Here is a 14,394-nt window from a genome sequence, read left to right as displayed (position 1 = left end):
TGTGCTGCAGGTTTATCAAGAAGGAACAAACACGCCTCCCGATTCTCTTGAAAGTAAACTGCAAGTGAACTTCAACTCCAAGACATGTGAAAACAGCCCAGCGTGTGAATGATGGTTGAGTGGTTTCAGGTTAGGCAGCCCGGTAATTTGGATTGAACATGCTTTGGCTGCAACAAACTGTAGTGATAGAACATATGTTTGTCGGGCTTTGCTTTTGATCTTCTGCTCCAAGGTTGAGGATGCCTTCCCAAGGGGGAAAGAAAAAAGGAAAGAGAACTGGGTAGAAGAAAATGGACCTCACCCATCACTGAAATATTTTGTACCTGAAGCACAACCACCTTGAGAGAAGAACATGGTGGCCGCTCTTCACAGTCACCTGACTAATGGGCTTGGGTTTGCTCCTGCCTCAGAGGGAAATACAACACCACCAAGAGGACCCCCCACAGCACCTGCACACTCACAGCCAAGCCTGGGCTCGGCCCCCACGGACATATGAGAAAAGAGGACCTGCCAGAGCCACCAAGAGGGGGGGAGGCTGGCTGTTGCCAGGTCCACCCACGTGGATCACAATGACTGCATGAGGTCATGGAATGTTGAAGAGGTGAAATGATAGTGGGTCCTAAGTCACAAAGTCGCAGGCGGGTGGGCATCCTTTTGACAGGGCTCCCAGGAATCGAGCTGTACCACTTTCCCTGATGATCCGGGGAAGGAGCTACTTCTCCCAGACAGAGTTGGAGTCCAATCCATGCCTATCCTCTTCCCGCCAAAGCCCCCTCTCCCCAGGGCTTTCTGGGATGAAAGAATAACTCCAGGTCCCCCGCCCCGGGATTTATCTGTGTGAGGGCAGGGTGCACAAACTTTGAGACAGAAGGGAATGGACAGGTGTGCTTCTTAGGGGAGCAGCAGAAAGGTGGCAAGAAGCTGGCAGCAGCCCCCGAGAGAGCCCTGACACCATGGACAATGATGAGCCTCTTAAGCCTGAGACAAAAGGTGAACAGGCATCCCATCTCTCACCTCTGGGGCCCTTCTGGGCTGCCTCAGTATAATGCCCTGAAACCCCTTCCCCTCCTCACGTGGGACCCTCTAGAACTGGGACAGTGTGTCACAGTGACTTGGCTTCAGGGCTTCCCAAACAGGGAGTGAGAGAGTTGGATGCGAGATGCGATGCTGTGCTGGAACTGGCTTGGACTAGCTCTGGCTGACTTTAATTTTCATTTTGTGGGTGGCCTATGTCATGTTGGTAGTTTGAAATCAGCCATGTTGGGAATATTTACGCCACCTGAATTGGCTAACACTCCAAATCAGGATTTTTTTTTTTTCCTAGAGAGACAGTTAAACATTTAACAGCATTCTATGGAATTCTGAAATTGTAGGACTAATGAGGATATTAAGGCTCAGAAAGTCATCACTTTTTGATGGCTGAGTTCAATGGCTAAGCCACTGTATGTCTTCTAACTGCTGGGGTACTGCTCCTTCCACCTCTTACCACGCAGACCTTGTCTTATCCTCTTGGAAATAAACACTGGAGCTTGGGTTTATGGATAAGGACTAAGAAAACACAGACCTGCGTGGACTCATTAGGAACCCCACTATCTTAGAACCTGGGTGGTTAAAACTTGGGACCACCGCCACAAATGCTCAGCCCACCCAAAGAGTAGATTGGCCAAGTTCTGATGGGCTACCCGGTGGTTGAGCATGGCTTCCCCAAACATTGCATCCCACAGAGGTGGGATGACTAGCTCTGGACCCTTGTGTGAGGTTTTCAGGAACCCATGCTGGTTCCAGATCAGTGGTCCAATGGCAGAAAACCCATGTCCAGCGAGTATAGGGACTGGTGGGAGAGAAGCGTAGGGCGTGGATATTTAATCATAGCAATTTATTTCAACCCCAGCAAGATTTTGCAAGCCCTTCCTTCTTCATGGTCCCAAAATGTTGGATTGGAAAGGAGAGAAGCTAGGTCAAATTCTTAGGAATCAAGTTATCCTTCTTTCTCCTTGGGACTGTTCCTGTTCCACTTCATTTCACATTTGACCCAAGTCGCCTGCCCTGCCCTGCCCTGCCCTGGGCCATCCGCAGCATGGCTTATGCCCGCCAGTGAGGAAGCCTAGGCATCGGCACACATCCTCTCCCTGAAAGAGTGAAGCAGACCCTGAACCCCACCCAAGCCAATGAGCAGGAAAAGAGTGAGCCAAAAGAGCAGGAAAAAGCCAGTCTCTGAGATAAGCTCAAAGCAGGGAACAGGGCAGGAGCAGGGAGTCTCCAGAGGACACAGGGGGCGTTTAGCACAAGACCCTACACACGATCAGGAGGCGGCACTGTCCTGGAGGGAGGGCTTGTAGAATGGAGTCCCCCTGGGGAACTGAACACACACTGCAGTTCCTCGGCACCCCGAGCCCCATGAGGCTGGGGCGTCCCAGGCTGTGGCTGGGACCGCCTTGCAGAGCCAGGGCGTATAGGTCGGGCTCCATGTGAAGGGCCAGCAGGTTTCATTTCCAGCATCAAGGAGATGAGTTTTTCTTCCAGATGAACCCGAAACCGAACCAGCGCCACAGAACAGTGATGAAACCCTCTACTGTGAGGCCGAGGCCTCCGGGGCTGTGGAAAAAGAGAAGGCAGCCTGGGAGAGCTCAGAAACCGACCTGGAGATCGAAGGTGAGGCTGGGCCCTTAGTGGGCGGGGTGGTGGTGCACCTCCTTCCTCAGAAGCTGGACAGCTCCACTCCCCTGGGGCGGCCGTGGCTCTGGCCCGTGGGCCGTCCGTCCTGCAGGAGAGTGGCTGCAGCCTGGGGCGGCTTTATGCCACGTCCTCCTCAAGGCTGGCCCGGTGGTGGCAGCTGCCCCAGCCCTGTGCTCGTGGCCTACCTGGTGAGCAGAGTGGTCACATCAGCTTGTTGAAGCTAAACCAACACATGAACGGGGATTTCTGGTTTTCTCAACGTTTCCACATGTCATCTTTGCAAGTGTCCCGGGAGGTAGTCATCATCACCCGCCTTTTAGAGAGGAGGAAGCTGAGGCTTACGGGGATTGTGAGTTGCCCAAGGCCACGGAGAGCTGCCAATGTTCGCCGATCCCCTGTTCACCCCACCCTGCCGATCTGCTCTGTACTGTGGGGGCCCCCGGAGTGTCTGTGGCCCATCTTGCATCCTGGTGACTTCCCTCTCTACTCACATTCGAGTTCTTGGTTCTCCTACTTGAGAGTTCGCCCTGGACAAAGCAAGTGTGCCCTGGGAGGTGGGAGGGCGGGGGAGGAGGGGCTGGCTGAGCTGCAGCAAAGACTCTGTTACTGCAAACAAGGCTTCACCCTCTTCTCCCTCTCTGTTTCCCCGAGGAGGGAGGTGCCCAGAACCCCTGTGAAGTAAGGTGAGCACAAGGCTCGCCCCGCCTGATGGGCCAGCCTAGGTCAGTCAGTGCATAAACCTCCCCACCCGTGGTCAACACACAACCTCGCCTCCACGCATGCCTCCTTCCTGCCCGCCCACCCCGCATCTTGTTGCTCTTTTTCTGACTTCTTTTCCACGCCAAGACTGCTAATGTACTAATGTTTTCAGCACGGAGTTTTACCTGGTTGGAGGGGGTAGCAGATGGAAACTGGATGTTTTCTCCCAGATTCCTGCTTCCATCCCATTCCTCCCCCACCCCCCAACTCCCCACAAAAGATAACACTGTTGCAAGCTGCCTCTAAAATATAACCAGAGTGGGGCGCCTGGGTCGCAGTCAGTTAAGCGTCTGCCAGGATCCTGGGATGGAGCCCCGCATCGGGCTCCCTGCTCAGCGGGGAGCCTGCTTCTCCCTCTGCCTCTGCCACTCCCCTAGCTCGTGCCCTCTCTCTCTCTCCCAAATAAATAAATAAATAAACAAACAAATAAATAAATAAAATCCTTTTTAAAAACAAACTAAAATACCACCATAGTGACTACAGCTAGAAAGGGTCCACAGAACAAAACAGAGCAGAATTAGTGCCAAGGATAAAGGTGGGGGTTACCGACCCTGCCTTGGCGAACAAGACTCTCTAATGGCACCTATGCCATGCTGGGACAGAAACCCAGGGCCCAGCTGCTCCAGCTTCTCGGGCCCCAGCCGCTGGTACTGAGGTGCTGGGAGTGGGGCAGAGACGGCTTCCCGGGCAGGCCTGAGACCTGAGCCCAGGTGCAATAGCAAGCTGCAATGAAGCTACAGAGGAGGCAGAGAAGACAGGACAAGCTGCTCCCCTGCCACATGCTGTCCGTCCTATGCGGCGGTGGTTCTCACTCGGAGATGATTTTGCACCCCAGGGGACATTGGGCAACCTGGGCTGGCGTGGGGTGGAGGATGCTGCTGGCATCTCACTGGCAGAGGCCAGGAATCCTGCTAAATATCCTTCACGGCACAAGACAGCTCCTCGCAACCGAGAATTATCCAACTCAAAATGCCAGTAATGCCAGGATTGAGAGACTCTGCTCTACCACCATCCTAAGGAGAAGGCCAATTAGTAGCTGTGCCTGCAAAGTCAACTTCCTTGTAAAGTTGTCCTTTCACCGACAAAGCTCTCACTGTCTGCCTCAGAAATGTCCGGGCTGGGTTGGCCAAAGGCCCTGGCATCCGAACGAAAAACAGATGCAGGCTTTAGACCTCAGCTGGCCATGGGAAGCCATGGAAGGGACTCACTTAATGAGGAGACAGCTGTGAGGCCATAGGGAACCCAGGGACGCCCACTGCCCGTTGACCACGAGCCAGGCAGGTCTAAAGCCCGAGGAACAAACGCCCCAAGAGGTCGGAATGGAGAGATTAAAGTCCCCTATTCTGTTAGCTAGTTTTAGCGCTGATCAGCTGTGTGTGATTTGGGGCTAGATTTGTCATTGGTAAAGGAGGCATGACCGTCCTTTTTGTGAGGAAAATGACACGAAAGTCTTTGAAAGAGGAAAGCCCACTCAAATACAAGTTTCTTTGTTTCATGCTGATTTGGGGGGGGGTGTCTCTCCATCTTGCATTGATTGGCCACCTTGAGAAGCCCACTCAGTCCTACTTGGGTACTTTAAAGTTGGAACCTCTCTAAATCTTTAGTAAAGCTTCCCTGTGGCTCTCATTTTAACAGTGGCCATGAAACTAAAACTAAATGGAGGCTCCCCTCAACTATCACAAATGAGTTTCTTGTCTGTTTGGCCTTTCGGAGCTGCCCCATGGTGGGCAAGAGAGCAGGGCCTTTATGCATCCTTGATAATTAATCCTGGATGTGGGCAACCCAGGCAGGTGGGCGTGGGCACACTGCTCCTTCTCCTAGGAAAGCTTGGGGCCTAAAACCAGGGGCCTTGTCTCTTACCCAAAGGGAGACGTCCATCTGGGGCTTTCTGAAATTTGGGTCTCCCTCTCCCACCTCCGGCTGCCTTCCTGATTGGAGTCGCCCTCCAGTGCACACACCCACAGGGACATCCTCAGGCAGAGGGGACCCCAGGCAGAAGCGCACCTGGCCTGGGGTTAGAGGGGAAATAAGGCAAAGGGAGAAGAGAAACCCCACTTCATCCATTTGCATCTTTTTGTGTAGATACGGAGAAATTTTTCACCACTGGACAAAGGGAGCTATACCTGGAGGCCTGCAAACTGATGGGCGTAGTGCCTGTCTCCTACTTTCTTCGGAATATGGAGGAGTCCTACGTGAACCTCAACCACCATGGGCTGGGCCCCAACGGTACCAAGGCTGTTGCTACAGCCCTGGTGGTGAGCATGCCAATGGGAGCACGTGAAGACAGAGGTGGGGGTTGATGGAGTGGTGGGCCTGAGACTCAGAGCCTCCATGGGACCCTAAATTTCAAGCTTTGTGCCCACCCTGCCCTAGGCTCTGCTTGACTACCAGTTGATTTACCTAACAGGCAGGGATGCCCCATTAGCCCCTGGGAAGGGGGCTGCTAGGGACCTTGGCCTTGGAAGCCTATGCTCTTTCTGATTCAGGAAGCAAAGGCAACAGCCCTGGGTAAGTGGCTGCGCTGGGCACTAATGTAAGTGCATAATACAAAACGTCAGCCTGGGTCTCAATTCCAAAGCCCACCTTCGCTATAAATAGGTTCACTACTGAGCTATTCCATTCAATGTTTGCCTTTTGCAATGTTATAATTCTTACAAGATCACACTGTAGAGTAGGTCATGTTTTCCCATAGGAATAATTCTCTCTCTCTCTCTCTCTCTCGGCTTGGCATGAGCAACCAAGGACTTGACCTTGAATTCATCATGGCTTTATATAATTATAATTGATTGTATACAAACCAACTTCCATCCCAGAAAAACAGAACATGTGACAACTGTAGGTCAGCACAACACTGTTCATTTAGGATGGTAAAGGGAAAGTTTGATTTTTAAAAAAAAGTACTCACTTATTTTGGGAAATCGCACAGCATTTGCATTTAGCACATGCCCATTAAGAGGCTACATGAAATGTGAGATTGTGCTGCTTTCTGGCGGGGAGGGAAGAGGGGAAGAGCAGAGAAGGAACAAAGCCATCTTGAAATTTATTGAGTGTTGAAAGACTGATTAATGAGGTGTTAGGAATGCACCATTACCTCATGAGTTTCATGAAAAAAACAACAACTGGATAATAATGCAATTCTCTCAGGACTTGGGCCACGTGTCTCTTAGTAACAACAGTTTCTGTTTGGGGGGAGTTTTCTCTTCTCTGATTCTCTGTGTCACCAATTTGACAATTAATCACTGTGACATGTCAGCAGACTGAACTGTTATTTATCTTTTGTACTGTTCAACTTTGCACATGTTGTGTTTCCCTGGCTTAGCTTAAAAGCACCCTGATAGTTGTGGTCATTTTTCATGCGTCTCATCCCTCCCTCACCTGCCTGCCTCTGCACCCTTGCACTTGGTGGGGTGCTCGGGTCTTCTCTGCTCATTCTTGTTTCCCCAGCAGTGGGCACAAAGGGTAACCAGTGGCTACTGGCCTGTGTGAGATGAATGTGGATAGGCCTGGGGGGAGGGGTTGCCCACTGCCCCCCACACCGTCCTGGTCACCAGGGTGACTCCGGAACTGGCCATCCGACCCCCCGATCCTGGACATTGTTAAATGACACCTGGCCACCTGAGCCAGGACCGTGGCCTTTGAGCACGATGGACTTTTGCCCGCCCCAGAGAGCTGAGACCAGAAGGCCCCGAGCAGACCATTTTGCATCGCAGTAGCTGAGCTTACATTTGCCCTTTGCCTCGAGCTAGAGCTCCTTACCACTGGCTACCTCTCTCGCTGCTTGGCACACTTTGAAAATGCTCAAGTCCAGCCATGTATCTGTTCTTTCCGTACCGGGACCCCCAAGGTGCGGAAGGGTTGAATAGCAAACAGTGCTGCTTAGAACAGACCCCTGGCCATCTTGTTGCAAGTCACTTCCTCTGACCTTGCTGCCTGTGGGCATGCCAACTAGCTTGGATGTAGATATTTAAGACTGAAGCCCGGGTCCTTCCAAGCAGCCTTGGGGCCATGTCCTGACTAAAGAAATGTACCAGATAAGCCAGAGCCTAAACTAGAAGCAAGACCTCTGGAGAAAGCCAGCGCCAGTAGATGTTTTATGTTTAAATACGCTGATTAAATGCAGCAAGTTCTCCTTAATCTTAGAGTAGGTCACAGCTTCTCTCCTCCAGGCTAAATAGCTACGGTCTATTTAGATCATCCCTGTTCCTCGCAGTTTTCAGGGACTTCATCATTTTATTTACTTTTTATTTTTTTAAAGATTTTATTTATTTGACAGAGAGAGACACAGTGAGAGAGGGAACACAAGCAGGGGGAGTGGGAGAGGGAGACGCAGGCTTCCCGCGGAGCAGGGAGCCCGATGTGGGGCTCAATCCCAGGACCCTGGGATCATGACCTGAGCTGAAGGCACACAGCCAATGACTGAGCCAACCAGGTGCCCTGACTTCATTGTTTTAATGTCCTCATTCTAAATTCCCCTGCAGAGCCCCCTTTGGTGGAGGTGCCCAGAATAAGCATATTGTCCCAGCACACCTCAGCAGGATGGCTTGTCCCTGGGCTTTCTCCTGCTCCTCTCCATTCTCCAGAAGTGCCAGCCTGCATCCCCGTACCCTCCAAAAAGGCTGGGATGTTAAGGAAGAGGACAGGCTCTGGGCAAGGGTGGGGAACTGGCCGGATCACAGACTCCCTCTGTCTTTCTCCCCCTCCCCTGGTGGCGGCCGAAGTCCAACACGAGTGTCGTCACGCTGGAGCTGGCAGACAACTGTCTCATGGAGGAGGGCCTCCTGAGCCTGGTGGAGATGCTTCAGGAGAATTACTACCTGCAGGAGATGGTACTGTGCCCTGCTCTGCCGGCTCCCTCCCCCGCACCAAGGCTCTCAGAACCCACCTGGGACGGGCCAGAGGGCCCCACCCCGGCCCCGGCCAGCCTCCAGCCTTCTGCGAGTGGCCTGGAGGCCCTTCTCCTCCAGAGGTGACTTCTCAGAGGAGGGCCGTGCGTGTTGGAGGCTGGCCAGGGGGCTGTGTTCCCTGTGGCCCAAGGAAACCCTGAGAAACCAATTCTGTCTGGACCTTATAAGCCCTTCCACAGAGTCGCTTTAAAGTGAACTTAGAGAAAATAAAGGCATGACATGCTTTCATCAGACACAATGTGTCTGGAGACAGATGACGGTGAGGGTTGCATAAGTATGTGAATATACTTCAGACCCCTGAATGGTACCCTTAGGAAGAGTTACGGCAGTAAATGTTGTGTTATGTCTAGTTTACCATAATTTAAAAATGGGGGGAAAAAAGAGAAGAGAAACAATTAAGATAATAAGGGCTGGTTTATATAAAGGTCCCTCCTGCTAGCCCAAAAGGACTATGTCCATTTGTATCCTTACGTGTTCCTGGCAGAGTCCATGCTTCACGAATCAATGAATGGAATTTACAACGATGAGTTACTCTAAATGAATCTTTCAGTTGCTTTATGCCAAACTCTCCAAATAAAGCTGCCTTAGGTTTAAAAAAATAATAATAAGAGTACAGTGTGCTTATCTAAAGTACTAGGGCTAAACCAGAGAAGTGGGGAGTCACCAAAACCAACTTCAGAGAAAACGGAGACCAGTGAGAGGGCCTCACAGCTGGGCGTTAGGAAAGCTGAATTCCCATTGTCCTCTGCTCCTTTGCTCTTCCCAATGCTTCCTACCCTTTCACCCCTGCCCCTCTCCCCTCCCAGCCCTACTCCCTGGTGCCAGCCTCCTGTAAGCCCCACCCCGACACCGTTTGTTAATGAGGGCCCTTGGCTGGGATTTTCACACACATAAGCGTGTTCTTGCCTTTTAGAATATTTCCGACAATGATCTTGGCTTGAAGGGGGCCAGAATAATCTCAGAATTCCTTCAGAGAAATACCTCTTCACTCTGGAACCTCCAGCTTTCAGGTGAGCCCATGGAAGAGGCAGGAGAGGACAAGGGGCTGAAAAGGAGGGAAGGGGAAGAGCAGAGAGAATCCAAGCTCTGAGCCAGACCAGGCACCCTCTGCGATCCAAGATCAGAACACTGCATCCGCACCCTGCTAAGCCCTCTGGCCATCCTTTCCCCCTCCCCATGGCCACACTGGCTTCCTGGCTGTCCTGGACAAGAGACTTCTGGCCCACTTGGCAGCACGCCTGCCTCTGCTTGAAAGTCTCTCCCCCAGATATCTGCATGGTTCCCTCTGTTGCTTTATTCATGCCTCTGCTCAAATGTCATCTCCTGAGGGGGGACTTCCCGGACCTCCCCTCCATCACCATCACTATCTTTTTTCTTAACAGCATTTATTGCTACCTAACACCCAGTTGTACACTCAGTTTTTAATTAAATACAAATTAATTTAATTTGTATTTAATTAATTATCTGTCTCTCTCACAGAAAAAAAAAGTCACTTGAGAACTCTAGCACCCACAGACTTGTCCTCACTCAGGTTTGTGGTTTGAGTTTATATTATCTTCAGGGTCCTGGAACCCCTAAGAAATTAACCTAAGTGGTCCTATGCTGGTAATGCCCTGGGGCATGCAACAGGAACAAATAGAACACCTCATTGGAGGAACAGTCCCTCGACCCAGGCTCCAGGCTGCTTGAGATTCCCACAGATAAAGCTCCACTAAAGATGAGCTCACAGTCCAAAATTGCAAAACAAGGAAACAAAACACCATGAGAGCTGTCAGATTCTAACAAGTGGCCCCATCAAGAACTTGAGAAAATAGAATTATTAGAAATAGGGGTACCTGGGTGGCAGCCAGTTAAGCGTCTGCCTTTGGCTAGGGTCAAGGTCCTGGGGTCCTGGTATCGAGCCCCACATCAGGCTTCCTGCTTCTCCCTCTCCCTCTGCCCCTCCCCCCACTCATATGCACACACTCTCTCTCTCTCTCTCTCAAATAAATAAATAAATCTTCAAAAAGAAGAAGTAGAAGATCATGCCACGGGTGCTTAGCTGGGTCAGTCAATAGAGCATGCAACTCTTGATCTCATGGTTGCAAGTTAGAGCCCCACATTGGGGGTAGAGATTACTTACCAAAAAAAAGTCTAAAAAAAAAAAAAAAGAGAGGACTATACCAGCTTACAATTCCACCAATGGAATATCTATCTGTTTCCTCTGGTTATTAGCAAGTTTTTTGTGAATCAGAATAGTTAAGTGTGTGGCTGTTGAAGTCACAGTATGTGGGTGCAAATCCCGGCTTTGACACAAGGCGAGTTATCTAGCCCTTCTGTGACTCATTTTTCTCATTTATAAACTAGGAAGAATCATATTACCTACTTCAGACAGTGACTGCTGAGATGAAGTGAATTAAAATCTGTAACACCTAGAACAATACCTAGGACCTAAGTATTCAATAAGTGTTCATCACTATTACTATTTTTATTATATTCCCACATTACTACTGAAATAAAACATCTTTTCCAGATGCTTATTTCCTTTTTTATTTCCTCCTCTATGAAATGTCAATTGTTCTATGGGATTGTTTGTATTATTGAGTGTTAGAAACTCTTTATATATTATACATATTCACACTTGAATGTTGGAATGTTACATATGGCTTTGCTTATGGTGTTTTCTTATACATAAGTTTGTATTATTTACCATTGTCAAGTTCATCATTCTTTTTTATGGATTTGATTTTTGTAGTCCTGCTCAAAAAACTGTTTTCTACTTCAGATTATAAAAAGTTTTCCTTAATTTTCTTCAAATATTTTTGTGATTTTGTTTTTTCATCCCTAATCTTCAATATATCTGGAGTTTATTGTTGTTCATGGCATGAGGTAGAGAAAGAATCAAACACTGTATTTACAAAATGAATAGCCAGGTGCCCAGCATCATTAACTGAATAAACTATTCTTTTTTTTTTTTTTAAAGATTTTATTTATTTATTTGACAGAGAGAGACACAGCGAGAGAGGGAACACAAGCAGGGGGAGTGGGAGAGGGAGAAGCAGGTTTCCCGTGGAGCTGGGAGCCCGATGCAGGGCTCAATCCCAGGGCCCTGGGATCATGACCTGAGCTGAAGGCAGACGCTTAACGTCTGAGCCACCCAGGCGCCCCCTGAATAAACTACTCTTTACTGACTAACTTGAAATGTCACCTTTATTGTATATTAAACTTCCATATAAATACAAGTTTCTTTCTAGATTTTCTTTTCCATTTTATTAATCTCTGTGTCTATGTCTATGTCAACACCACACTGTTTTAATATTTGTTTAGAATATTAAAATTATATGCCATGTGTTATAATTTAATGATTAGTTGTAATTAATGAAATATATCAAGTATATAATATGTAATATATTAGCTATATAATTATATGACACAATATGTTTTATATTTGAGTGGACAAAATCTGACCTTCTTTTTCAAAGTAATCTTGGCTATTCTTGTGCAATTTCTCCTCTAACTGAATTTTAGAATCATCCTGTCAAGTTCCATCCAAAAAACCCCCAAAACTGTTGGAATTTTGCTTGGAGTTATATTTAATGTTCTAGATTAATTTAGGAAAGAATTGAAATATTCAAAATATTTAATATCTTCATATAAGAAGACAGTAGCAGGTTACAATTCTACCAGGGGAAAATCTGTTTCCCTATACTGTCTCCATTTTGGCTCTCAGCAAGTTATCTGTAAATCAGAATGATTAAATGTGTGGATGTTGAAGTCAATGCTTGGGTCCAAATCCCAAGCACTAGGTTTTTCTCTATTTCTTCAAGTCTTTTTTTTATCTTCTTCAATAAAGTATTATGCTTTTATTCCATTAGAAGTCTTGTCCATTTCATATTAGGTCCAGGTGTTTTATCATTTTATTCCTGCATGAACAGAATGTTTTTTCTATCATATATTCTAAGTGGTCATTACTGATATGTCTGAGAGCTATTAATTTCTGTACATTGACCCTATGTTCAGTCACTTTATTTATTTATTCATTCATTCATTTACTTAGAGAGTGCAAGTGGGGGGTGGGGAGGGGCAGAGAGAGAGGGAGGGAGAATCTCAAGCAGGCTCCACACTCAGCGCAGAGCCCAACATGGGGCTCAGTACCCCAAGATCGTGACCTGAGCCGAAATCAAGAGTCAGATGCTAAACTGACTAAGCCAGCCAGGCACACCCGCCCCAGTCACTTTACTGAGTTATCTTACTAGTTCTAACATCTTGTCAGTTAATTTTCTTGGATTATTTAGGTAGGTGATCTTTCTGCAGGTAATGGGAGTTTTGTCTCTTCTTTCCAATATTTATAGCTACCAGTGATTTTTCTAGTTGCATTGGCTAAGACCTCTAATATAACATTAGCATAATATAGAAAGCTCTGTAAAAATACAAATTACCCAGTCCCATCCTAGGCTGCTGAATCAGAATCTTTAAAGGAGGGATCTAGGAATCTGTATTTTATCAAACTTACAGCCAACTCTACTATTTGTAACCACTGATGTAAACACAATTTGAGTAGCTAGAGACCTAATTTTATACCTTGCCTAGCTTATTATCTCATTTTATTGCACTGGTACAGATGCAACCAAGAAGCATTTGTGTCTCAGTGGATTCGTTCATTCATTCAGTAAACATTTATGGAGCACTGTTAGATGCCAAGCACTATTTAGGTGCTAAAGATACAATTATTAAGGGTTTAAAGGAGAAATTTGGGGATAAGTCTCTATATCATCTCTTTTCCAGAAATCTTTTTTTAAAAAGATTTATTTATTTTAGAGAGAGAGAGCACGAGAATGGAGGAACAGGGGGAAGAGGGAGCAAATCCTCAAGCAGACTCCCCGCTGAGCACAGAGCCTGACACGGAGCTTGATGCAGGGCTCGATCCCAGAACCCCAAGTTCATGACCAGAGCCAAAATCAAGAGTCAGACGCTAAACTGATTGAGCCACCCAAGCACCCCAATTTTCCAGAAATCTTTTAAACTGTCCAGCAGGGCTGGGATAAGAGTAAGATAAGGAAGGCACACACCTCAGTCCCAGAATTTAAGGGGCACAAAAAAACTCAGTAACCAAGTAAGTAATATTGTGTTGCAATGATTGTAAAAGTCAAAAATAATGTAAAAAAAAAAAAAAAAAGTCTGTGGTGAACAAAATATCAACACTTCAAATATAAAACAGGATCCAAAAGGGACAGATTGTGGTGAGGTGAGTGAGGCCTAGCCATGCAAGTGTAGGGGCTGATCCTGCATTTAAAATTTTTAAATTTTGTTCAACATAGAAGTGTTGCATTAATTTTGATTTTTGCAAATATTGTATTAAGATACTGCTCATTGTGCTTACTGAGCTGAGATTTTGCACACAAAAGGCATGCCTCACTTGTTCCCCTCTGGTCCTGGCCTTGCTGCTATAGTCTTATTTTTTATCATGTGACAGATTTTAGGCACTAAGCTAGGGGATGGCACCACCAGGGGGCGCAGAGGGGACCGCACGCAGGCTCCTGGACCTCCCTGCCCTATCATGGCAGAGAGAGCAGGGAATGTTAAAGCGAAAGGCAAATAGTTGCCCTCTTTTCTCCTGTTTTCTTCCATGTCCGTATATTTGCTTTAAGTACTTGCCACCTTTCCTATGGCTGATTGTTCCAAAGGGAAGAGCCTGGCAGGGCCAGGACGCAGGAGAGGAAGGGAGCCCTAGTCTGGACAACATTGCAAACACCTCCCCACCCTTCACTGCAGGAAATAACTTCAGGGATGAAGCCGCAGAATTGTTGTGCCAAGCCCTGTCGGTAAGAAGTGAGGGGCAGGGGCCACTGAGAGCCCTGTGGGGGATGGCCCTGGGTGATGTGGGGGGCCTGGCGGGTGGCTCCAGGCAGAGAGAGGCGAGGTCCCCCGAATGTCTAGGGAGCTGGTGAGGGTCTGGACTCTGCCGAGCCTGACAACAGCCACAGCAGTAGCAGGGCCCTTTGGATGGGACGAGACCCTCCCAGGGTCATCAACAGTTACACAAAAATGCACAGGAGAATGTCTTCTGTCTAAAAAC

General features: G+C 48.0%; 1 protein-coding gene across 1 annotated transcript in view; it reads left to right on the top strand.

The window, feature by feature from the left end:
* The window catches only part of LRRC74A (leucine rich repeat containing 74A), a 31,807-nt gene continuing 17,413 nt past the window's right edge, over positions 1-14,394 (top strand). Inside the window, exons 1-6 of the mRNA XM_034993013.1 lie at positions 1-990; positions 2,524-2,652; positions 5,518-5,690; positions 8,154-8,261; positions 9,253-9,349; positions 14,091-14,140. Of these exons, the coding sequence (XP_034848904.1) occupies positions 954-990; positions 2,524-2,652; positions 5,518-5,690; positions 8,154-8,261; positions 9,253-9,349; positions 14,091-14,140 (594 nt within the window). The 5' untranslated portion in view covers positions 1-953. The remainder of the gene's footprint in view (positions 991-2,523; positions 2,653-5,517; positions 5,691-8,153; positions 8,262-9,252; positions 9,350-14,090; positions 14,141-14,394) is intronic.

This window comes from Mirounga leonina, unplaced genomic scaffold, assembly GCF_011800145.1.
Source record: "Mirounga leonina isolate KUSES-001 unplaced genomic scaffold, KU_Mleo_1.0 Mir_82, whole genome shotgun sequence".
In the NCBI taxonomy this organism is placed as follows: Eukaryota; Metazoa; Chordata; class Mammalia; order Carnivora; family Phocidae; genus Mirounga; species Mirounga leonina.
The sequence above is the reverse complement of the archived record's forward strand: the minus strand, read 5'-3'. Positions and strand labels throughout refer to the sequence as shown.